At 42.6% G+C, this 26,341-nt stretch overlaps 1 protein-coding gene across 1 annotated transcript in view; it reads right to left on the reverse strand.

Annotated features, from left to right (window-relative positions):
- Window positions 1-26,341, reverse strand: part of LOC132115082 (opsin-5-like) — an 84,905-nt gene that overhangs the window by 869 nt on the left and 57,695 nt on the right. The window contains exons 3-6 of the mRNA XM_059523484.1: window positions 21,673-21,835; window positions 13,039-13,166; window positions 2,388-2,526; window positions 693-888 (exon numbers count right to left, since the gene is read on the reverse strand). Of these exons, the coding sequence (XP_059379467.1) occupies window positions 693-888; window positions 2,388-2,526; window positions 13,039-13,166; window positions 21,673-21,835 (626 nt within the window). The remainder of the gene's footprint in view (window positions 1-692; window positions 889-2,387; window positions 2,527-13,038; window positions 13,167-21,672; window positions 21,836-26,341) is intronic.

The following is a 26,341-nucleotide window of genomic DNA, read 5'->3' on the forward strand; positions in this document are numbered from 1 at the left end:
AAAAGAAGCAAATGGGTCATTTTTCATTAGCAGCGGAAACAGTACTTTTCAACAGTAGAAATTAAGTCCCCCTGCAGTCATTACTTTTATCCCTTAAAACTAGTGACGTGACAATTATGTCTTCTTCCCTAAAATGCCATGGGAAAAACTCTATATTCTTACCTCATTTAGTATATATGGATAAGTTACTATGCAAATTAGTCCCAGATTCCATTCAATTACACTAGCTTGGACTACCTGTTCCACTTTCACTCTGTAGTTATTGTACTTACATAAACTATATTGGATTAATTTTGGCACATATGTTTGAAGCAGAAACTAATTCCAAAGAAGAAGAGGAAGAACAAATTGCACAGAGTTGTCTACAAGTTCATGTGCAGTATCAGAATGGTAATGCATTTTATGTATCACTCTCACCAACATTGGGCATATGCATGTAACAGTAATTAATACAATTATCCTTTCACTTGAATATGTTATCAAACAGCTAACAATCCACTGCTAATGTTACATAAACCATGTTCCCATTTGCCATCTCAGACAGCTTCTTTCTAAAAGTCTGAAATAATGGCCATTTCATCCAACATCATTTTTCATGGCCCTCTAGCACCCACTTGCATCCTTCTTGGGTTTCTTGGAGTCTGAAAACATCTCTTTTAAATTACTCTGCATATCATTGCACCCACTCTCACCTTTACAATGAGGATATGTGCATTTGTTGTCTTGGTCTGTGGTGACACATGTTGCTGTACTGCCTGTCGTGACCCTCTTACAGTGATGAGAATCAGAATGTAGGAGAGGAGGATGATTGCGAGAGGCAGGGCATAGCAGAAGACAAAGAGACAGATAATATAGGACATGGACAGAGCATCCTGGCCTGGTGCATACCTGAAAGATGAAAAGAGGACAGTACATATCAGTTGTGATGTTAATCAGGAGCAATTCTAGAGTTTCTAGGACCTCTGAACAGTTTAATTCTCTGGGCTAAATTTATTTTATTTTATTTTTTCATTTTAGTGACCCTGATATGTCTTTCTTCATATGCTCAGTATCACTGGGCCACCTGAGTTTGTGAGTTCAAGGTCCATCCAGGGTGGGTTTAAGCAAAATGGTTAAAGAGCATAACCCAGAGGTTGGTGAATCAAAGCCATCCTCTACTAGGACTTCTTTACTTGTATTACTTATAATACTTTGTTTTTACTCAAAGCAAGACTGCCACAGTCCTATACTAAACTGACCATCATTTAGCCAATTCTTGTAAATAAAAAGTAGCACTTAATACAGACAAAAGTCAAGTTGTTTTGAAAATACCTGGGTATTGGGTTTCTCCCCTCCTTGGTCCTGATGTAAAACACAAAGCCTCTTAGTCCTTGGACTATTGTGATACCGCAACAATGTTTTGAGAAGCCATTGAATGAGACATTAATCTAATTTAGTGTTTCTCGACTTCAGTCTATGGCATCCATTTCTCAGAATGTTTTAGATTTCTGCCTGTCTAACAAAAACCCCACTGACTACATGATTAAACCGCTAATGGAATTTAGGCCTCATTACTGTGGCTATCTATTCCACAATCCAGACATAAAACACAAAACCTCTTAGTCCTTAAACTTTAGAAATGCTACATGAATGTTCTGAGGAGCTGCTGAAGTACACTTTGATCTAGTTCACTATATTTGTTTCAAATACCATTCAAATGTCACTGAACCACCTGTCCAAGACTCAGAATTATTGGGGGCACATAAACCCCAGCCCCAGTGGCCTAATGGATAAGGCACTGAGACAAGCCAGTGATTGTGGGCTCAAAGGCAGCACCATCCAAAAATAAAACCTTAAAAAGAGTGGAGTAATATTGTTAGAGTGCACTGCATATGTGATCTCAATAGAACATGCAGTGCATTCGATTACGTAGTGTGTCATTTTTGATGGTAATATACTCTCTCCTATCCCAGTTCATTTTGCAATTATAAATAAGCTGTTTGTACATTAGGTTGACTTTGCAAAGAGTGAAAAGTACAATGTAGCTCTGTGGCACCACAAACTATCAAAGTGATCACATGTACAATTTTATCCACTGGAATATGGCGCTTTTGACTTGGGTCAGTAAGCAACTACCCAAACACACACACACACACACACACACACACACACACACACACACACACACACACACACACACAACAAACACATACAAACAAACACTTAGAACACCTAAACTACTGCAATGCCCAGGCAATCACACCGAAAACCCTAGTATTGCGGCAGCCGCGGTGCCACTAATGGCATATAAATTGCACACCTTACCTTTAGGCTGACTTTTTGGCTTTCTTTGTCTGTGTTTCTGAGAATCTTTCAGTGCTTCCATTAACATCCTCCCAGTCACTTACCAGTCTATGCAGCATGCTGTCCCATAGGGTTCAGGGCCATAGTGACCCCAATTTGCTAAGGGACCCACAGCAAACACCATGGCATAGCACCACACCCCCACTATCATCAGAAAGGCATGAGAGTAGGAGAATTTGTTCCCTGTTAAAGGAAAGCAAAATCATAGATTAGCATAGATTTTAGTGAAAAGTATTGTTCCCTCTTAAATGTTTGATACTGTGTATAAATATAATACTACATATAAACATTACAATATTACATATAAACTACTGATTAGAAACATAAAAGGAAAACTGAAAACACATTTTGAAACCAAAACCTTTTTATTTTAGAAGCACAGCACTTCCTGTTGTCTCAATCCATTCATCTCTAACATGCACTTATAACTGCATGATATAATACAAGGGAAATATTCTGTACCAAGAAAGCTATGCTGTGTAGATGAGTTATCGATCAAATATTAGTCATCCCTATTTCCCTTATTCTTGTAATTTGTCAAAAGTACATAAACAAATACATTTTTTTTAAAAAATAGGCCATAGAACATTAAAATCATGAATAGTAGTGTGCTGTGGCCAAAACCCATAAGTGAGTTAGCATTTAACACTTCTTGTTCTGTTTGTTCCATCCTGAAGTGAGTGGTTTTTTGAATGGTGTTTGATTAAATATCTGATATAGGTTAAATTGGTTAAATAACTGATCAAAATAGATGCAGGCATGTGCCATTCAGTTTGATTGACTTGTTTCCAGTTCCTGTCTGCTGTGCTGCTGAGTGTTTTTTTTTTGCGATTGTAGCTTCGTGAAGCTTTGTTTTTCTGTTGGAATCTCTATCTTACTTTATATTTTTAAACTGCTAAAATATAACTTAATTCTCAGCATATTTCTGATATTATCTATCAAACTAATTTGTTATTCTTTACTTTTTAATCCAAACAATGATTGCATCAAATGTATATGTTGTATCTGTGATGTATGTATGTTTAATCAAACATGAACTTCACTAAAACAAGAAGATACCCTACCTCCCTATTTTAGGTTTCAGACATTTAAATAGACATTTAATGTAGGTACTAGAAAAAAAAAACATTTATAGTCATTAAAACACACTGATTTCCATGGAAAGCTGCAATAATAATCCTTTCAAATTTGAAGACGTGTTTTATTCCTATTAAATACACATTTTGTATAGATGACTATAATATTTACTACAGTTACAATACTTTCATGTAACCCACTTTCTGGCCACCCACTCTTCATCAAATGGTTCAATTTAAGTGATGTTAATCCGACAGATCCACAGGACAGCGTCCAAGGCGCATTATAGATCAACTAACAAGGTCATAGGTTGTTTAAATGACGAAACAAATTAATTTACACATATTTGACAATCAGTAGGCTGTATCATATACTGTAGTAAATGGTATAGTTAACAAATAGATATTTTGAATAAAAAAGGAAAATCTAAATAAAAGTGATACATCTGTCATTGTGCTTGCATGACGCGTCATGGAAATAATACGTAATATATCACCCCCAAAATAAAAAAAGCTGTCATTTTATGTACTATTGGGGGGGGGGGGGGGGTGGGGGGGGGGGGGCTGGTGGCTTACATCCGCTTAGTTTGCTTATGCCTTGGACTCTGACAGCGCGTAATGGCTTCTTCTCCTGTTATTGTCACTTGCCACTGCTTGCACACATTTATAGTGTAACCTTCTCTGTCATCGGCGAGGGATTCAAAAGTGATAAATGCAGTGAAACAGTTAGGCTGACAGGGAAGATTTAAGAACCATTGACACAAATCCAAACTTTAACCCTCAGGTTGTTTTCAGGTCAATTTGACCCGGAGAGAATTTCTTTCTCCCGAAAATGTTACTTAATGTTATCACATTTGACTAAGATTTACTGATAACTATTTCGAATTAATTTCTTTTTTAATTTTTGTTAATTTTTTTATTCAACCTTGTTACACTTGTGGTGTTCTCTGGTCAAAAATGTTATATTAGCAATATTATCACCTAATATTGGTATCAATCTTTTTGTCAGCTGGTTTTCTTTCAATTAGGACTGGTTTTGTATTTATTTTTGGAACAAATTTTCTGTAGACCATTATTAATACCGGCCTACAAAAAAATTGCTTATAAATCTGTTGCTATATTATTACAAAAAAAATGGGATTCAACCTTTTTTGTCAACTAGTTTTCATTTCAGAAGCAAGTTTATCATGTTCGTGTTCACATACACTTCTCAAAAAATTATGGGAACTCTTAAATCGCATGTTGGATCTCACTGTATGAAATCTGAAATTTAAAAATATTTATTATATACAGATATGTGACAACAGTCAATGGAAACCAAAATCATCAACTCACTGAGGGCTGGATTTAAAATCACACCAAAAATCAATGTAAAAAACTAAAGGCTGATCCAACTGAAGTCCATCACAGCAACATTGGATACTCCGATACATAATATCCAAGAGGTTCTCAGTTGGATTCAAGTCTGGGGAATGTGAGGGTCAGTCAATGGCATCAATGCTATTGTCATCTAAAAACTGCACACTCTAGCCACTGAGTCCAGGCATTATAATGCACCAGGAGGAACCTAGGACCCACTGCACCAGCGTAAGGTCTTACAGGATTTCTCTAAGGATTTCATCTCAGTAACTAACAGCAGTAAGGGAACCATTGGCTAACAGGTGGAGGTCTGTGCAATCCTTCCGGATATTCCTCCCCAGACCATAACTGACCCACCATTACACCAGTGATGCTGGATGATGTTACACGTAACATAATGTTCCCCACGACATCTCCAGACTCTTTCACGTCTGTCACATGTGCTCAGTGTGAACCTGCTCTCATCAGTGAAGAGAACCGGACACCAATGATGGACCAACCAATTCTGGTGTTCTCTAGCAAATGCCTGAAAGGCAAAAGTCTGATTCTAACAGTTTGGCCCAAAGCATCCACACCTATGGCCTACTGGAGGTAATTCTGTAGAGCTCTGACTGGAAGTGTTCCTCATATTTCTCCCCGTATAAAGTAGCAGAAACCTTGCTGCTGGGTTGTTGCCCTTCTACATCCCTGTCCAGCTCTCCTCATGTAATGGCTTGTCTCCTGGCATCTCCTGCATGCTCTTGAAACTGTGCTGGGAGACACAGAAAACTTCCTTTTGATGGCACGTATGGATGTACCATCCTGGAGGAGCTGGGCTACCTGTGCAACCTGACTGTGTTACAGGTACAGCCTCATGCTACAACAGTGAGAAGAACCCAAACCCTAGGCTCATATCAATGAGGCCGATGATCAATCATTTTAAAAAATAAATACAAGACCAGTTCTAATTGAAAGAAAACAAGCTGACAGAAAGATTGATACCAATATTTGGTGATAACATTCCATAACAAAAGATTTATAAGCTATTTTGTGTAGGCCGGTAATTTTTGACTGAGAACACCACAAGTGTTATAGGTATCTGAGCACAACCTGAGGGTTAATTGAGTATGGTGAGAATGTAAGGGCCTTAGATATGGCTTTGTATGCAACTAGCTTAGCGAGTCCCGTATATTGTTCAGTTCCGGTTGCAGAGCACCTGCAGCAAGGCAGCTGGGTGACTGTGAGGCCAGAGACAAAACACTTCTCTTCCGTTCCGATCAAAACATTAAACAGGTTCTCCCTACTCAGGTACTCACGCACCTACTGAGAAACCTGTTATTGGTTTTTGCCCTAGTTACTAGTGAATCTATTGTATGGAATGTGGAAATAGACACCAGCAACCATAGTCAACTGTTTACCGGGAGCAAGAGCACCTGACATCTTGACAAATTTACAAATGCTGGCTAATGCTAAATGTAAATTCATTAAGATTGTTATTCACATCAGCACTGATTGTGTTCAACTTCGCCAGTCAGAGATCACTTCTTACCACGGTGATGAAATACAATACATGTCAGATTGTCGTCACTCAATGGATGGTGCCCGCAGAATAACATAGGTTTCATAGACAAGTTTTTTGGCAGATCTGACCTGTTGAAAAGAGAAGATCCTCATCCCTCCTGGTGTGGTTCTGCTCTTCTCTTTAGAAATATGGCACATATTCTTAGAGTTTGTACTTGACTAATTGGGGCCCAGGTCAGGAAGCAGACAGACTGACTAAACTGACCGTCTGCTAGCCAATTTCATCACAAAAGTCAGTTAATTCGCAAAGTCAGATCATTCTCAGCACATATAAACTCTTTCACCTATATTAGAGAATGTGTCTGTTCCTCAAACTGGCGATTACAAAAAATGTCCAAAACAATTCAACTGCTCTCTCCTGAAGAGGACTCAAAATCCAAGTGATAAATAATTCAACCACTGGGTTACGTCTGACTCAAGACCCAGGTGTAACACAAAAACTGCCCAAACACTGGTTGTTACATTTGACCCAGGAGCTAGGTAACACAAAAACTACCCAAACAATGAAAAAATTACCCCAAAATGACCCAAAAGGCTCAACAAAAGTGAAACTAATGAGTAATAGTATTTGAAGTCTATATATATATATATGGGCGAGTGTGGAATGTTATCTATGGGTTAAAACATGCTTTAAAAATAAATATTATAAATAAAATATAGCCTATTTACCACCATTCAAAAAAAGGTCAGTAAGATTTTTTAATAGTTTTGAAACAAATCTCTTCTGCTCAGTTTTTTTTATTATTATTAAAAATACAGTTAAAACCCTAATGAGTAATAGTATTTGAAGTCTATATATATATGGGCGAGTGTGGAATGTTATCTATGGGTTAAAACATGCTTTAAAAATAAATATTATAAATAAAATATAGCCTATTTACCACCATTCAAAAAAAGGTCAGTAAGATTTTTTAATAGTTTTGAAACAAATCTCTTCTGCTCAGTTTTTTTTTAATTAAAAATACAGTTAAAACTTTAAATCTACAAATTTAAAGAACTATAGCTCCATTTCTCCAGGTTTCACATAATCCTTCAGAAATCATTCTGACTCTAGAAACATTTATTCTTATTATTATTGAGGGCACAACACACATTTGAAATTTAATTGACTATAACAGAGATATTAATGAGGACAGCACTATAATAGTAATTATTTTAAAATGAGGAGCATATGTTCCCTATTGATACTTCACTTGTACTGCGTCTGCTAAGACGCTTTGGGAAAATTCAAGGAAACAGATGCAGTCTTTATCCAGTCCAGTTGGTGGATCAGCAGATAGAGACGACCTATACAGCCCTGAATATCATCTACGCTAAGCCTAGAGAGAGATCCCCTGTGAAGACCTCGTTGACCACGAGAACCAGACGAGTCCTCTGCTCCTCCAGACTGTCCAGAAGAATAATCTGTTTCCTGTGGACAACGGTGACCTCGGAGAAACCATAAGAAAGAAACAGACTAATATTAACGTAGATGACATTCTTCTAACGATGTAGCAAGTACATGTTGTGTTATGGGAAGTGTTTCCGGTTCCAGTTTTACTAATTAATGCAGCCTAAAATCCTTTTAACGGATTTGAATATTAGACATTTTTAGTGTGTTATGTGGAAAACAGTTTAAAGAGATGGGTTTTTAATCTACATTTAAACTGACAGAGCATGTCTGCCTCCTGAACAAAATGTTAGGTAGGTTATTCCAGAGTTTGGGCGCTAAATAGGAAAAGGATCTGCCACCCGCAGTTGATTTTGATATTCTAGGTATTACAAATTGCCAGAGTCTTGAGAATGCAGTGGACGTGGAGGACTATAGTGCAATATAGTTTAATATAGTTATGTTTAATATAGTTTAATATAGTTAACATGTTTAATAGGGAGCCAGCGCAGTGTTGACAGAACCGGGCTAATATGGTCATACTTCCTGGTTCTAGTAAGAACTCTATCTATTGTATTTTGGACTAGCTAGAGTTTGTTTATTAAGCATGCAGAACAACCACCCAATAAAGCATTACAATAATCTAACCTTTAGTTGGGGACACTTAATTTCTGATACTGTTGGCACAGAAACTATAGGAATAGAACTGAACTGAGCCGGACGATGACATCACAGAATCAACAATGAACTGACTTTAACTGATAAACTGACTCTTTTCTGTTGTTCTCTTGCATTATGAGCACATGATTTTTCCTGTGCAACACTGTAAAGCTGATTTGAGACAATCTGTAATGTAAAAAGTACTATATAAATGTGACTAAGTGTCTAAATGGGACTACAGCGGTTGTTGGTGTGACGATTCGCGCACAAGAAAGACACAGGAGAGAGTTGAGATCCAATCGCTGGTATTTATTAATACAGGGTAATCCAATTCGTGGTCAAACAAGCAGAGGTGTAAGCCAAAACAGACAGTCCAAAAATAAACAAAACAAATAAACAAAGGAGGGAACGGGAAAGGAACTCGGAAGACGAGAGGTCAGGGTGAATCTTGGAAGACGAGAAGACGAAGGGGAATCTCGGATGACGAGAAGGCTGATGACACGAAGGGTAAGGACTCCATACAAACAACAGGGAAAGACAGGTATTTATAAGGAGGCTAATGACAATCAAGTGACTGCACCTGGTGCAATTAACAGGAGTGCAATTACTGTGAAGACAGGACCAGACTAGAGGAATTCTAGTGCCTACGGTGAAGTGCCTAAGGGGAAGTGAGCCCACTAGTGGACACCCAGGGAAAACGAGACTAGACAGCGTGACATTACCCCCTCCTCCACGGAGCAGCTGCCAGATGCTCCACCCGAACCCAAGGGAAACCCAAGCAGACAAAGAGACCAGGAGGGAGGTGGAGCAGCGGAGGACTAGGGGGAGGGACGGAAGGCCAGATAAAATAGTAAAACAGAGACAAGAGGACCTGGTAGAATGGGGAAACAGAGACAAGACAACCAGGTAAAATGGGGAAACAGAGACAAGAGAAGTGCAACACAAAACAAGGAGTCCAGGAGGGTGGTGGACCGGCGGAGGATCAGGGGGAGGGACGGAGGGCCAGGTCCTTAGAGGGAAATGGAACGAAAGACACAGACTAGAAACCCAGGAGGGAGGTGGACTGGTGGAGGATCAGGGGGAGGGATGGAGGCCAGGTCCATAGGAGGAAGACAGACAGAAAAAACAAAAGTCAGGGGGCCCTGACTCTGGAGGGTCCCCGAGCACCTGACTCGACTCTGGAGGGTTCACAAGCCCCTGACTCAACTCTTGAAGGTCAACAGGAACTAACCCTGACTCTGAAAGGTCAACAGTGACTGACCCTGACTCTGGAAAGTCGATGGTGACTAGTCCTGACTCTGGAAGGTCGACGGTGACTAACCCTGACTCTGGAGGGTCAACGGGAACCTGACTCGACTCGGGAAGGTCAACGGGAACCTGACTCAACTCTGGAGGATCAACTGAAACGTGACTCGACTCTGGATGGTCAACTGAAACGTGACTCGACTCTGGATGGTCAACTGGAACGTGACTCGACTCTGGATGGTCAACTGGAACGTGACTCGACTCTGGATGGTCAACAGGAGCCTGACTCGATTCTGGATGGTCCACTGGAACCTGACTCAACTCTGGAGGGTCAACGGGAACCTGACTCAACTCTGGAGGGTCAACGGGAACCTGACTCAACTCTGGAGGGTCAACGGGAATATGACTTGACTCTGGAAGGTCAACCGGAACCTGACTCAACTCTGGAGGGTCAACGGGAACCTGACTCAACTCAGGAAAGCCCACTGTAGCTGCCATCCTCTGCAGTGGCTCCGGACTGGCGGCCATCTTGTGCAGTGGCGTTGGGTTGGTGGCCATCTTGTACTGTGGTGCTGGCTCAGCAGATGTGACGTGAACAGTCTTGGGAATCTCTAGGATCTTTGACAGCATGTAGAAATAATTCAAAAACGTCTCAGCGGCCATCTTGGGCGTTGGCGCTGAGCTGGCGGCCATCTTGCACTGTGGCGCTGGGCTGGTGACCACTTTGTGCTGTGGCGCTGTGCTGGCGTCCATCTTGCCTCGTGGTGCTGGGCTGATGGCCATCTTGTGCAGTGTCGCTGGACCTGCGGCCATCATGGGCAGTGGTGCTGGGCCGGCGGCCATTCTGCGCAGTGGCTCTGGGCTGGCGGCCATCTTGTGCTGTGGAGCTGGGCTGGCATCCATCTTGCCTCGTGGCGCTGAGCTGGCGGCCATCCTGTGCTGTGGTGCTGGGTCGGCGGCCATAGTACGCATCGGCGCTGGGCTGGCGGCCATCTTGTGCAGCGGCAATGAACTGGCGGCCATCTTGTGCAACGGCGCTGGCTCTGCAGACCTGCGCCTCCTTTTGCCTCTCCGTCCACAATGGAGAGATGGCGACTCCCCTCCGAACTCAGGGTCGACGGGGGGCCATATTGGGGAGTGATGCCGGACCTCCTCTCGACCACTCACTCCTGAGCGACCTCCCCTGGTCCCACGAAATACGACCAGGTGAGTACCCTCAAACCATTCCTCTCCCGCTCGGTGGCTGGGGAGGAAATTCTAATAGACATACCGCTGGATCTTCTGTTTGGATGGAGTCCTTCTGTGACGATTCGCGCACCAGAGAGACACAGGAGAGAATTGAGATCCAATCGCTGGTATTTATTAATACAGGGTAATCCAATTCGTGGTCAAACAAGCAGAGGTCAAAGCCAAAACAGACAGTCCAAAAATAAACAAAACAAATAAACAAAGGAGGGAACAGGAAAGGAACTCGGAAGACGAGAGGTCAGGGTGAATCTCGGAAGACGAAGGAGAATCTCGGATGACGAGAAGGCTGATGAAACGAAGGGTAAGGACTCCATACAAACAACAGGGAAAGACAGGTATTTATAAGGAGGCTAATGACAATCAAGTGACTGCACCTGGTGCAATTAACAGGAGTGCAATTACTGTGAAGACAGGACCAGACTAGAGGAGTTCTAGTGCCTACGGTGAAGTGCCTAAGGGGAAGTGAGCCCACTAGTGGACACCCAGTGAAACCGAGACTAGACAGCGTGACAGTTGGATACTTTTAATGCCATCACACCAAACAGATAAACTCATCTACTCCCTAGTCTGCTTTCAAGGCCTTGTTGTGTGTATAATCACACTCTTGCAAACTACACAGATTTCAGCAAATATGTTTTTTATTTTTTATTAATTAATTAATTTTATAAAGACCAGAAGAGTTGTTGGAAGCTTAGTGATGGTGATGCTGAAATCATGCATCCAATGTGTAGTCTGTTTGTAGCCTTCCGATTTAATTTAGGCTTCAGAATTCATTAATGTTGTGTTCATTTGTGACAACTATCATGATGAACAAATGATTCTAGAATAATCAAAAAGCGAATGGTAAAATCAAGGTTTGGTCAAGGGAACCAGGGTGATGCTAATTTCCGGGTTGGCCTTAAGTACATAACTGCAGGATGATATAGAGTTTGCCCTTGTCAAATGGGCCCAAGCAATACCTCAAAGCAATTAAATAGTCTGAAAGACCTTTTAATGGGAACCTTGTTCTAAACCTGATTAGAAAACCCATAAGTTAGATTTATGATATGTGCTGTCATATGTAAAAATGACTATTATTATCCTTTGAAATATACTTATCTAATGGTGAATCACTATAATTAGTGATTTTTATTTTTATTTTATTTCAGCAAACTACAGTACACTAGCATATTTCTAGACATTACAAACCTGACCCATTTAATTGAATGGACCATGTTGTTTATGACACCATAGCCAGAATGTAAAATATAAAGAATGTAAAACTATACTGTTTTGCTAATGAGATCCTCAGAGATGGTAGTATGTAGGCTGCATCAGCCAAGCAATTACCATTGAGATGAATTGACCATTGAAATGGATTTGAAAAATGTGAGATGTGAGCAATGGAATGGGAAAAAAATGCAAGGTCTTGACTTTAGATTTTTTTTAAGCTGACTTATTTGTATTTAAACGCCACATTTTTATAATGCTGTGTCATGTGCGAGATGCTGCAAAAGACACAAGACCTGAGCGCAACAGTCAAATATGTCTGTCTAGTGCAAGCTTACCTGGAAAATGGAAAAGAAGCAGGTGGAATGGAAAAGCGTGTTCTGTGTGAACAGCCCCCAACACTGCTTACATTAACTATAATGTACTCTATAATTAGGGCATCTATCAGGTGCAGAACTAAAAATTCACAGCCTATCTGGCAACATGCCCTCTAAAATAAGGCTTTAACCGCATCCCAAATATGTTTCCTTTTCTTCCACCTACAGAATCCATCTGTTCACTTGGTATCCTCCTTGCCATCTAAATCTTTGTTCTCAAGCTCACCTACATGCCATTAAACTGCTCCATCTAAATTATCTCCTCTCTCCCACACGCACCTTCGTCTTTTTAACAGTCAGTCAAAAGTTGAAATTGGCAAAACTAATGAACTCTAATTAGGCCAGCTGCTCCTGTCCATATGTGGGAGTATTGACCAAAAATCAAATGAACACCTGGCATCTAAAGCCTGATGAAAGTTATAATATCAAATAATAACACTAAAATCCATAAGTTAATTAATTTTCCTTTAGGATGCATCATGGCAGGACAGAAGGGAATCCTGGAGCTGCAACCAATTCCTAATTAAGATATAGATGAGGGCCAGGGAGGAAGAAAAATGTATTTGGTGTGAAAGGTGTCAAGGAAGAATACCATAGCTTGGGAAGCAGACTTTGAGGCAGCAGACAGACGACAGAGCGGTGAGATTTGTCAAGCTGGATAAGCCGAAGAGGACGCCACACACTGCATAACATAAACATGTCAGCTCTCCAAACAACCACCTGAGAGAATGAGAGAGAAGCAGTTATAGAAAGCAATCAATAATGATTTTTGGGTTTCAAAATAATCAGCATTACATTACAAATGTGGTACAGAAGTCAGATCAAAAATGGCTGAAAAACATTCATACCATATTTTGAATGTGGCATTTAAATAGAAATAACATGGAAATGTCTCAGTTATGTATGTAACCCACGTTCCCTGAAGGAGGGAATGGAGAAATCACATTGGTAATGAAGGACGAATTGGGATCTCGCTTAGAGAAACCAATCCACTTTGAGTGTAAACTAAATGAACCAATGCACATTGGCATGTGATGATTACATCCAGCTGCATCAAAGCCACATCAAAGCTCGAGTATAATAAGCCAGCAGGTGCAATGCATACTCAGGAAGAGCTCAAAAGGGTCTACAGTATGGACACTCTGGAGCAGTTATAGCAAGCCAACACTAACTGGGGCCTCTTAATACTACCAATTTGAGGTGAGAACACAGAGGGATACCGGCTCCACATGAAGGCTATAGAATCTAGCAAATATGTTGGGGGTTACCCAGCCCGCATCTCTACAAATATCTGTCCAGTGAGGCTCCACGAGCCACTGGAGCTGCCAAGAAAGGCCTCGGGACTACCTGGGAGTCTGCCAGCCCACACTATTGGCATGATTCATTGGCCGAAAATAAGGGCAGGACTCCTCCCCATTTGATGGAGGCCAGTGCAAGCAGGAGCAGACATTTCATTAACAGAAACGTCAGCTCAACCGACTGCAAAGGCTCAAAAGAGCCCTGCAATAGTGATTTAAGCAATAGAGACAGATCCTAAGAGGGGGGCTGGGGAGGATTTAACCTTCTTGCCCCCCTCAGGGATCTAATGACCAGGTCAAGCTTCCCTAAATACCACCCTTCCATGGGGTCATGATTGGCAGCAATTGGACAACACGACTCTGATCGGGCATTTTCGGGGGGCTCTCTCAATGAGAAGACCACCATTCGACAAACAGGTTCCACTTCGAGGAGTAAGACGGTGCTCTCGCAGAAGTGATGGTGTCAGCTTACCTCTTGGGGTAGGTCTCCTAGAACCTCCGTGTCCCATCCAGGGACCAGACATGAAGTTTCCAGAGGTTTGGCTGTGGGTGCCAAAGGGTGCCACATCTCTGAGTCAGTAGATCCTTCCTCAGAGGAAGCACAATTTGAGATGGTTCAAGACAAGGCGTACTGCTAACAACTCTAGGCAGTTGATGTGCCAGTGCAGCTGGGGACCCGTCCAAACCCCTGACACTGCATGCCCATCATGCATGGCCCCCCGGCTGATGGTAGAGACGTCTGTGTAAACACTTGTCAAGGAAGATGAAAATGCTAATGCCTCCCTCTCTCAGGGGAGCTACATCCGTGACTTTTATGAAGACACGGGCCGACAGGGACAGCCCGGAGGGCAGGACCTTGTACTGATATGCTCATCCTGCGAATTGGAACCACAACAATGGTCTGTGGTGCGGAAGGATTAACACATGAAAGTACATGTCCTTCAGGTTGATTGCTGCAAACCAATCTCGGGGACAGATGCGTTTCTGCATCAACAACCTGAACAGTAACCTGTGAAGGTCCTGGTTCAAGACATGCAGGTCCAAGATCAGTTGAAACCCACCACCTTTCTTGGATACAAAGAAGTAGGGGGCTGTAAATGACATAACTGAATCCAATGATGAACTGCCTTTAACTATCATTTTGCATTATTGACACTGTTTTCCTAATGAATGTTGTTCAGTTGCTTTGACGCAATGTATTTTGTTTAAAGCGCTACATAAATAAAGGTGACTTTGACTTTGACTTTGTAAATATCATCTTCATATCAGCTTGAGGGACTGGCTCTGTCACATCCTTCGCCAGTAGGACTGTGATCTCCGCACGCAAAATAGGAGCATTGGCTGCCTTCACTGATGTGAAGCAGATGCCACTGAACTTGGGGAGATGCTGGTGGAACTGAGTTGCATATCCGAGTCTGATGGTCCGCATAAGCTAGCGAGACAGTTTGGGTAGCCAGGCACCAAGACACCATACAGGACCACCGATGTACCTGTGGGGGGGACAGTGAGGTGGAACGCAGGGACCCGGTCCATGGGTGGACTGAAGAGGGGTCTGAGTGTGCAGTGCAATGCTTACCTGGTTCCACAGTTTTGCAGAGGGTGCGTGAGTAGAGTTTGAGTCTCTCTTGGGTCCCAGAGACAGAGAAAACCACTCTCCTGTCAAGATTTTTGGAAACCAGATCCTCCACCTGGTCCTCTTCTGGGGGAGGGAAAGGTGCATTCACTATCCCTCAAAGAGCATTTCCCTCTCTCTCTGTCACCTGTCTCAGGACTTCTTGCTCTTCCGCTCACTACCAAATTTGACAGGGGCCTGGATGGGTGGTGTGGCCCTGCCTATGCCCTGATCCGTGGCACTGCTTGTACGAGGCTGCTGGAGATGCTTTGCGGGAGCGTGGATGGATGCAGGGGGCTGCCCTCAGTGAGGAGCAGACTGTGGTGCTGCCACCGGTGGTTGGGTTAAAGCAGCAGCTGCACTCCAGGGCAGGATGTATTTGATGGCCTCTTGACTGCTGGTCAAAGTTCTCCACTGTGTCACCGAAGAGGCCAGTCTGGGAAACAGGGGCATTTAAAAACACTAAAAAAGCACTGCCAGTCAGAGCTGCCGAGTACCTACAGACCTAGGAGGGGAGCGACGGCTTGCCCTGCTAGGTCACAGCAGTATTTGGACACAATTGTATCGCAACCAACCGCTCCACTGGAGGGACATCTGTATACCCCCAATGCTGCCCCACCATCAGGGGTGGTGAGGGAGGATGAGCCACCAGGGTGGCTTCTGGCAGTGAAAGGTGCAGTCCACGACCCAGTGAGCTCATCATGCACTTCTGGAAAGAAAGGCACTGTGTTAGGGCCCTGAGACCAGTGCTAGCCACCCCAAGAAACCAATTATCCAGCCTCATGGGCTTGGGAGGTGATGTAGGTTACCACTCGAGCCGAACCCTCTCTGCAGACAGGGCAAGCATAGCCACCAGATCCGGATCCAAATCCAACATCGCTGGCCACCCAGAAGCTACACTGGTTTCTAAGTGCAGGTGGAAGGAGAAGCCCTCAGAGGTCGGTTCCTCGGAGGAGAATACACAGCTTTAAAAGCTTTAAAAAGATTTCCATCTGTGAAGCACACAGGGGAGACCTGCAACACAAACAAGAGGCAGTGCAGCCTGATGTGTGCCACCCACTTGACACAGGAAAAAACACAGCTGCTGAAGAGCCATTCTGCCAACATGAGAGCTCTAAAGAGTGCGCTGAACTCGTTGAGTTTCCTCAAAGCAGATGTCAGAAGCAGAATGATATGATCACATGGCTCCAAAGCGAAAAGATGAGTATGTGTTGTACCTGTTGCCTTATTATACTCGTGCTGTTTTTAGCAGGAGCTGGATGCAATCATTGCATCCCAATGTGTATTGGCTAATTTAGTTTACACTTGAAGTGGATTGGTCTCTCTAATCGAGATCCCAATTAGTCTGACATTACCGACGTGACATAAATAGTGACTGACTGAAAGAGAACCATGAATCACATACACATTGTAATGGAAGCCATTTTTTTTTAAATTGTGAAATCTCATAACTATACATTTATTTGTGTAATTTAGATTTGATGTCTCATAATATCACTTTGTCTTACAACCTGAATTCCGGAAAAGTTGGGACGTTTTTTAAATTTTAATAAAATGAAAACTAAAGGAATTTCAAATCACATGAGCCAATATTTTATTCACAATAGAACATAGATAACGTAGCAAATGTTTAAACTGAGAAATTTTACACTTTTATCCACTTAATTAGCTCATTTAAAATTTTATGCCTGCTACAGGTCTCAAAAAAGTTGGCACAGGGGCAACAAATGGCTAAAAAAGCAAGCAGTTTTGAAAAGATTCAGCTGGGAGAACATCTAGTGATTAATTAAGTTAATTGATATCAGGTCTGTAACATGCAGTGTTGGGAAGGTTACTTTGGAAATGTAATAGGTTACAGATTACAAGTTACCCTGTTTAAAATGTAATAGTAGTGTAACTTTTTCAATTACTTTATTAAAGTAATGTAACTAATTACTTTTGAGTACTTTTTGATTACTTTTCTAAATTTGTGAAAATTGAAGAATAATAAATAAAAGCATATACATCAACTTAAATACAGTTATCTAATAAGCATGTGACGTATTCTGTGTACTAAACTCCTGAAACATTGGTGTTTTTTTTAAACTGCTGTCTCTTTGTATATGCCATCCATCCATCCATCTTCTTCTGCTTATCCGGGGCCGGGTCGCGGGGGCAGCAGTCTAAGCAAAGAACCCCAGACTTCCCTCTCCCTAGACACTTCCTCCAGCTCTTCTGGGGGGACACCGAGGCGTTCCCAGGCCAGCCGGGAGACATAGTCTCTCCAGCATGTCCTAGGTCTTCCCCGGGGTCTCCTCCCAGTGGGACGCGCCCGGAACACCTTCCCGGGAAGGCATCCAGGAGGCATCCGGAACAGATGCCCGAGCCACCTCAGCTGACCCCTCTCGATGTGGAGGAGCAGCGGCTCTACTCTGAGCTCCTCCCGGGTGACTGAGCTTCTCACCCTATCTCTAAGGGATCGCCCAGCCACCCTGCGGAGAAAGCTCATTTCGGCCGCCTGTATCCGGGATCTTGTCCTTTCGGTCATGACCCAAATCTCATGACCATAGGTGAGAGTAGGAGCGTAGATTGACCGGTAAATTGAGAGCTTCGCCTTGCGGCTCAGCTCTTTCTTCACCACGACAGACCGGTACATCGACCGCATTACTGCAGAAGCTGCACCGATCCGTCTGTCAATCTCCTGTTCCATCCTTCCCTCACTCGTGAACAAGACCCCAAGATACTTAAACTCCTCCACTTGAGGCAGGAACTCTCCACCTCTGGTGAAGAGTCCATCCTCTCTCGAGGAGTGTGGTTCCAGAGCCCAAGCTGTGCGTAGAGGTGAGTATATGATGATAGTTTTCTCAAAATAAAAAAAAAGGAACATTAAGTGACACAAAGCAGTTCTAGAAATTATGTTTATGTGCTCGTGTACTCCTATATTGAGGCAGCAGAGGTTGAAAACGCTGCGAGCTTCAGTAGGCCTATGTGTAGTAAATGAAACCATGTCTTTGCCATTAATTTACAGGAGGGGCGGACTGGGAAAAAAATTCAGACTGGAAAATTCAAACTCATACAAACAAATTCATGGGCAAAACTATTTTTTTGTATGGACCTGACATAAAAAAGGTTTAAATCTTTAATTTGGGGACATGCAAAATAATTAAAAGTTCTCTCCTGAACTGCACCTTCACTTCCATTTTTCTCTTCAGTCTCTTTATTTTGCCCTGTTATCCATCTCTCTCGTGACTTTAATACTCAAGATTGAACAAAACTATACTTTACCATACAATACTCTACAATACTACAATATCTTTATAGAAAAATCCTAATACTGTACATGAGTCATGTTTTTCCCTTACAAAAGTTAAACATGCTTTTATTAGCCTATATAAAAGTAAAATAACCTTGTTTTGTTTTTGTTTTTTTTGCAGATGGATTTGTATTTATTTTTAAATAAATACATTTGTAAAATAATTTAACATTTTTGGTTACCACAGTTAAACAATAGTAACCATTTTCTCTGGATTTATAGTTAAATATTAAAATGTTAATTTTCGTAAGGGTTGTGTTGTTGTCTGTCGTAGCTCCCCATAAACCTATGAAAAAATCGGATTTTTTTCAGCTAAATTCCTACTGTAACATTACAACTGATAATAATGATGGCCTTTATATAGTATTTTGAGTGATGACTGATGAGCTACGTGCTGCTGCTTGATTAAATAAATAAAAAAACAAAGACAAAAGCATCTTTACAGATGGAACTGACCTGAAACCCTGAACAGTAGTTCTGCTTCTCTGCTCCAGCTGTGCGCTTCCACACTCCACTCTATTCTCTCTCTCTTGCATTGATTACTCTGAGTCTGATCCAAACCATTTGGCGGAGGCGCGGAGAGCGCGCGAGTCATGACTAACAATTCATGACTTATTAGAGATTTAATTATCAAATGGCGGATTCGCAAATGATCGCTTTAGTACATTCGGCAGGCAATTATACAATAATGATATTAAATAGTGGGGCAAAATCGGCTGCCAGGCCACCGGGAATTGTCCAGTGTCCAGTCCGCGCCTGATTTCCACAGACAGGCAGAATGTGCAAGTCATATATTGCATTTTTGGGGCTTAATATTCACAGACACTAGTCCATGTCATGTTTTGATTCAGGTGTAGGCTACTGACCTACTTTTGATTTAGTCATCCAAAATGTGGCATATTCCGTCCGCGTTAGGCATTCTGTTTTTATGAATGAATGTATTTTCGCATCCCGGAAATTATTAGGGCGGTATGTCTCAGAATAGTCAGTGCAATTTGGGAATGAAATTACAATATATTACAATATTTTTGTAATTAAATTACGTAACGCCGTTACATGTAACTAGTTACTCCCCAACACTGGTAACATGATTAGCTATAAAAGCTTTGTCTTAGAGAAGCAGAGTCTCTCAGAAGTAAAGATGGGCAGAGGCTCTCCAATCTGTGAAAGACTGCGTAAAAAATTGTGGAAAACTTTAAAAACAATGTTCCTCAACGTCAAATTGCAAAGGCTTTGCAAATCTCATCATCTACAGTGCATAACATCATCAAAAGATTCAGAGAAACTGGAGAAATCTCTGTGCGTAAGGGACAAGGCCGGAGACCTTTATTGGATGCCCGTGGTCTTCAGGCTCTCAGACAACACTGCATCACTCATCGGCATGATTGTGTCAATGACACTACTAAATTGGCCCAGGAATACTTTCAGAAACCACTGTCGGTAAACACAATCCGCCGTGCCATCAGCAGATGCCAACTAAAGCTCTATCATGCAAAAAGGAAGCCATATGTGAACATAGTCCAGAAGCGCCGTCGTGTCCTGTGGGCCAAGGCTCATTTAAAATGGACTATTTCAAAGTGTTTTATGGTCAGACGAGTCCAAATTTGACATTCTTGTTGGAAATCACGGACGCCGTGTCCTTCGGGCTAAAGAGGAGGGAGACCTTCCAGCATGTTATCAGCGTTCAGTTCAAAAGCCAGCATCTCTGATGGTATGGGGGTGCATACGGTATGGGCAGCTTGCATGTTTTGGAAGGCTCTGTGAATGCTGAAAGGTATATAAAGGTTTTAGAGCAACATATGCTTCCCTCCAAACAACGTCTATTTCAGGGAAGGCCTTGTTTATTTCAGCAGGACAATGCAAAACCACATACTGCAGCTATAACAACAGCATGGCTTCGTCGTAGAAGAGTCCGGGTGCTAACCTGGCCTGCCTGCAGTCCAGATCTTTCACCTATAGAGAACATTTGGCGCATCATTAAACGAAAAATACGTCAAAGACGACCACAAACTCTTCAGCAGCTGGAAATCTATATAAGGCAAGAATGGGACCAAATTCCAACAGCAAAACTCCAGCAACTCATAGCCTCAATGCCCAGACGTCTTCAAACTGTTTTGAAAATAAAAGGAGATGCTACACCATGGTAAACATGCCCCGTCCCAACTATTTTGAGACCTGTAGCAGAAATCAAAATTGAAATGAGCTCATTTTGTGCATAAAATTGTAAACTTTCTCAGTTTAAACATTTGCTATGTTATCTATGTTCTATTGTGAATAAAATATTGGCTCATGTGATTTGAAAGTCTTTTAGTTTTAATTTTATTAAAATTAAAAAAACGTCCCAACTTTTCCGGAATTCGGGTTGTACATTTGTGACTGTATATCTCACAATTTATACTTTATTTCTTAATTTTGCATGTTTATTTCTAGCAATTCAAGTTTTATATCTTGCAATGTGATTTTTTGTCTTACAGTTTTGACTGTATATCTCAGAACAATTTCTATATTTTTTTTTAGATCACATTTGAAACTATTTCTTGTAAATGTGATTTTATATCTCACAATTTAATGTTAAATCTCAATTACCATTTTATTTCTTGTAATTTCAAATTTTTATTTTACAATGTCATTTTGTCTATCTCTTATAATTATTATAATTTTTTTTTACACAAATGTGAACCCCCCTCCCCAATAACTGCAACTTTATATTTTGTATTTGTGAATATTTCTCCATTTTTGTATTTTCTCAGTTTATTTCTCTCAACTTCATGAAAACAGCAAAGCCTAATACTTTGACTCAACCATCTTCAGCATGCTAAAATTTCAATCTGCTGCATTTTTGGTTACTAGTAGGTATTTCTAGTCAACTGCAATATCCAGCTATATACAATTTGTCACATTGTGCCACAGTGTTAGGCAGTTCTACATCAGCTTTGGTCCTGTGTCAATGAAATAGCTTTAGACATTGTCTCTGATATGGGAGTGGGAATATTTTAGCACAGGCTTCTTGTGGCATTTGCCTACTTGTGAGCAAAGGATGATGGAATCGCCAAGGGAAAGAGAGTAACTGTCATCCCAAGGTCACTAATAGATAAATTTATGATGAAGAATTCTGCCGGCTTGAGAGATGATCTCTTACGATACGCAACAAGGAGCAGGATGCCATTTCCCAAGAGTGACAGAATACCTAAAAAGAGACAGAGAAAAAATTTGGTGAATAGACAGTAACACAAGCAATTTTAGTTTTTTTTGTTTTCCTTGTTCTAACATCCTGCAACCCCTATTTTACTGTTTTGTTATTGCTCTGACAGCTTGGCAAGACCTAAAATGGCTATGATTTATTTGGGCACTTTACGATTTGAAGTCACTCTTTAAACTGCCGTATGTCCTCTTGCTACATTTGCCAAGGACCTCTGAAGCTTTGTTCTAACATCCCTCAACAATTTCCATTACAGTATTGCTGTTATTCAAAAACAAAATGATAAAGAAAGTCATGGCCTAATGGTTAGAGAGTTTGACTCCTAACCCTAAGGTTGTGGGTTTGAGTATTGGGCCGGCAATACCACAATTAAGGTGCCCTTGAGCAAGGCACTGAACCCCCAACTGCTCCCCGGGTGCCGCAGCATAAATGGCTGCCCACTGCTCCGGGTTTGTGCTCATGGTGTGTTTACTGCTGTGTGTGAGCACTGTGGATAGATTAAATGCAGAGCACCAATTCTGAGTATGGGTCACCATACTTGGCTGTATGACACTTCACTTAAAATTTTGATAAAAACATACCAAATGCATAAAAGTTTAAGTTTTGCATGATTGGCACACAATCATGTAACAAACTTAAAACTTAAATTTAAGAAAGTGGAATGAAGCACAGCTATTTAGTTGTGATGTCAATTTTTAGGCAACTTTGTCATGAGTTCCCTCCAAAATGTCATGTTGGTTTTTAGAATGGTGGTTTTAGATTTATGATTTGGATTTATCATTGTGAGGTTATCATCAAGGGCATAATCTCACATCTTTGTGTTTTTTTTTTTTTTTTGCTTATCTAACATTATTTTCCAGGCAATAAAGTAAAGCAGTTAAACCTTAAATACCTTGGGGTGTTTCATGCAATGAATGCATCCTATTGAGAAAATTCAAGTTCTGCATTAAGTGCAATTTACTGTCTGCATTTACTGACAATAATGAAGACCATCAGACCAATAAAGAACATCAAGAGCATCAAGATAATACTTTCAAAGCTCTTCATATTCTAACATGAAGTATATTTTGGTATCTGGGTTAATTATGTTTTTTGTTCTATCCATTAATTTATCCAAACATACATTGAAAATGCTATTAATAATGTAAATACAATGACTTGAAGACAAAGTACAAAGACATCTCTGCAATGATGAGAATGTTTTACACTTCCAAATTAAAATTTTTATACAGTCAAGAAGGGCACAAAGTCCAAAATGTAAGGGAAACAAAACGTCTCAGGTTACAAATGTAACCTTGGTTCCCTGAGTAGGGAACAAGACACTGCGTCCTTTAGGGGTCGCTATGGGGAACACCTCGTCGTGACCCATGTCTGAAGCATACAATGAAAAAACGCCAAAGCGTTGGCCGGCGACAGCCTCTGATGTCACTACCGGCGTGACTATAAATAAGCGCCCGGAGAGCATGTCATTTACTTCTTCGTCTGAAGCTTGCGTCCGAAGCATGGCTTAGGAAGCTAGAGGACGCAGTGTCTTATTCCCTACTCAGGGAACCAAGGTTACATTCATAACCTGAGACGTTCCCTTTCAAGGGAACTTCAAACTGCGTCCTCTAGGGGTTGCTATGGGGAACAGTATACCCACGCCGCCATGCTGAGGGGAGTGCAGGCCAGAACCATGGCAAACACTAAGTACCAACTCTACCATTTCCATGGGAGTTGCCCCTGGGACATTTAGACGGCTGTCTGTGACATTATCCCTAACGGCCAGAGGCCTAGGCTACATACCCAACTTACCTGTTAGGGCCTCGACCCAGGGTAGAGCTCAAGGCTTGGAATCAAGAAGGATTCCTTTAAAGGGATATGGCTAAGAACCCAGTATTTATACAAGGTTTCGCCTGTCACACAGGGTTAACCGCTTGCTCTTGCACAAGCTTGCTGAAAATTCTGTTTCAACAGATCCCTAGCAGCAACACCCTGTTTAGATGGGTATCCGAGGATATATGGGTGGAGTGGCGCCCAAGATGAACGGGGCTTTTACCAACACAAGAAAGGGCGCGAAGCAACCGCGCGAAGCCCTCACCATAAAGGATATAAGAAAGAACGCAGAGCACTAGCGTGCGAACTTATCACAGTGTGGATTTCAGAAAGTGCACAAAGACCTCCCGTGTACACTTACCATAACATGGATTTCGAAATACTGTTCAAAGGAGGGGCTCTTTTGGCACTCTGATCGAGCCTCTCACAAATGAAATGGTGCATCTCAAAACAGTATGTTTGAGAGTGGTCAACCCAATCTGAGCGCTCTGGGGGAAAAACAGAGAACTCCGTCTCATATGAGAGGAGAACTCTGAATTTAGAGTAGCGCGCTCATAGGCGACCCTCCTTGGAAAAGGGGAGCGCTGCTAACTACCATGAGAAACACCCAGATATCCCCTCAACATTGAGGAGCTCTGGATTGGAAAACGTTCTTAAAAACCTCGGTTGAGAGACTGGAAGTTACGAGTTGTGCCTTCTCAGAGATCACACCTACAGCCTCTAAGCTCCATGCGGGGGCGCACCCTCCGCCTGCGAGAGGAGATCTCTCCTGACAGGAACCTCCCATGGAGGACCGTCAAAAAAGAGAAATCAGGCCCAGGAATCGTACCTGGCCAGAACGGGGCTACTAACAGCAGCCGAACACCGTCCCGGCCCACTCTCTCCAGAACTCCTGGGTGCAGAGCAATCGGGGGAAAAACCGTACAGATGAAGCCTTGGCCATGTCTGTACAATGGCGTCCAGCCCCATTGGAGCTGGATGAGTCAGAGGAAGCCATAGGGGACAGCGCGATGCTCTCTTGAGTCGCAACAGATCCAACCGAGTCTGGCCAACCCCTACAACCCCAGTGTGAAGCCGCCATTCCCCGGGCCTTGGCCCCTGCCTCAACAGGATGTCTGTTCCCATATTAAGATGCCCAGGAATGTGACTGCTCTCAGCGAGAGGAGTTCTCCCTGGGACCACCGTTGAGGGACTTAAGCGGCCAGGAGGCCCCATAGGGTGACCTGGCCAGACATCCATGAAATTCCCTGCAGTGCTGAGCCAGCTTTGATGATCAGCGAGGCTCCCGCAGGAGCCTGTGACCTCGGCCGCCTAATACCGGAGCACTGTAAAGGAAACTCACAGTTTTGTTTTTTAAGTCGACACATAACCATCAGCAATTTAATATATAGTATAAACAGAAAGGGTTACAATTTTACTTACCCACCCTCCTGTATTGGAGCCCCCCTCAAGGGGCGCCTCCTTTTAGTCCGGACCATCAGTAAGGTAGTTGTTCTGTGAACATAAAACCATCCAAAACATCATAAGTCCAGCATAGGAGACTGTTATGCAAGAAATTCCCCACCTAACCTCAAGTAGGTGGAGAGCTGGTTGTTACAGGGGAATAAGGCAAAGGAGGATAAAAAGAACGCTGCCTCGTCTGAATCACATCCCTCTGGTCCTGCTTACCTCCTTGTGACCCACGATTCCTCTTACCCTTACCTGTCGGCGGGGGAGGAGCGCGAGCCACAACACTAGCCTTCTGCGCCTGTCTTTGATCCTCAGATCGAGATGGGCCAGGACCCCTATATTGTTCGGGCTCGGACCTGGACCTTCGTGGAATGAAGGATTTAAAGGCAGCTGAGCGCGCCCTTGCCTCCCTGAACTTCTCGACCACTGCCTCAACGGAGGTACCGAAAAGTTCGGAAGGCGAGACCGGAGCATCGAGAAGAAAGCCCCTTTCTTTCCTCCCGATGTCTGCCAGGTTCACCCACAGATGTCTCTCCGTTACCACTGTGGCCGCCATAGACCTACCCATGGCAGAGGCAGCCTGCTTGGTAGCACGAAGAGAGAGGTCTGTGGTGCGGCGCAGCTCGGCGACCTGATCAGCTGAAAGGCCCTCGCCTTCATCCAGGTCCTTCAGCAGGTCAGCCTGATAAGCCTGAAGCACTGCCATCGTGTGCAACAAAGCCACAGCTTGACCTGCTGCTGCGTATGCTCTGCCATTTAAGCAGGATGTATCCTGGAGGGGCTTAGATGGCAAAGAGGGAGATTTAAGAGAGGATCTTTCCCCCACAGAGAGATAGCTAGCTAGCGTCTCTTCCACAGGGGGCATACCTCTCATAGCCATTTTCGCGCATTGCCTCGATATTGGCATAACTCGTATGCTGAAACCGATGGATGCGAGAAGAAAACGGCCTCTTCCATTCTTTCTCAATTTCTGCATGTAAATCAGGCAAGAATGGAAGGTTCACCTGGGCTGGAGGGCTATGGTCAGACAAATAACGCTCGTAAAACGACCTCGCGGCGTCACTTTTCTGGCACGCTTCCATGGCAAGTCCAACTTTGCCGTGGCAGGATCCATAACCTCTAACAGCTCCACATACGCAGGGCAGGGGGATTGAGGAGACTCAGCCTCAGCTTCTTCGCCACCCTCAAACATCTCCTGCTCTTCCTGGGCAGAACCCAGCAGAGCACAAA

This window comes from Carassius carassius, chromosome 34, assembly GCF_963082965.1.
Source record: "Carassius carassius chromosome 34, fCarCar2.1, whole genome shotgun sequence".
NCBI lineage: Eukaryota > Metazoa > Chordata > Actinopteri > Cypriniformes > Cyprinidae > Carassius > Carassius carassius.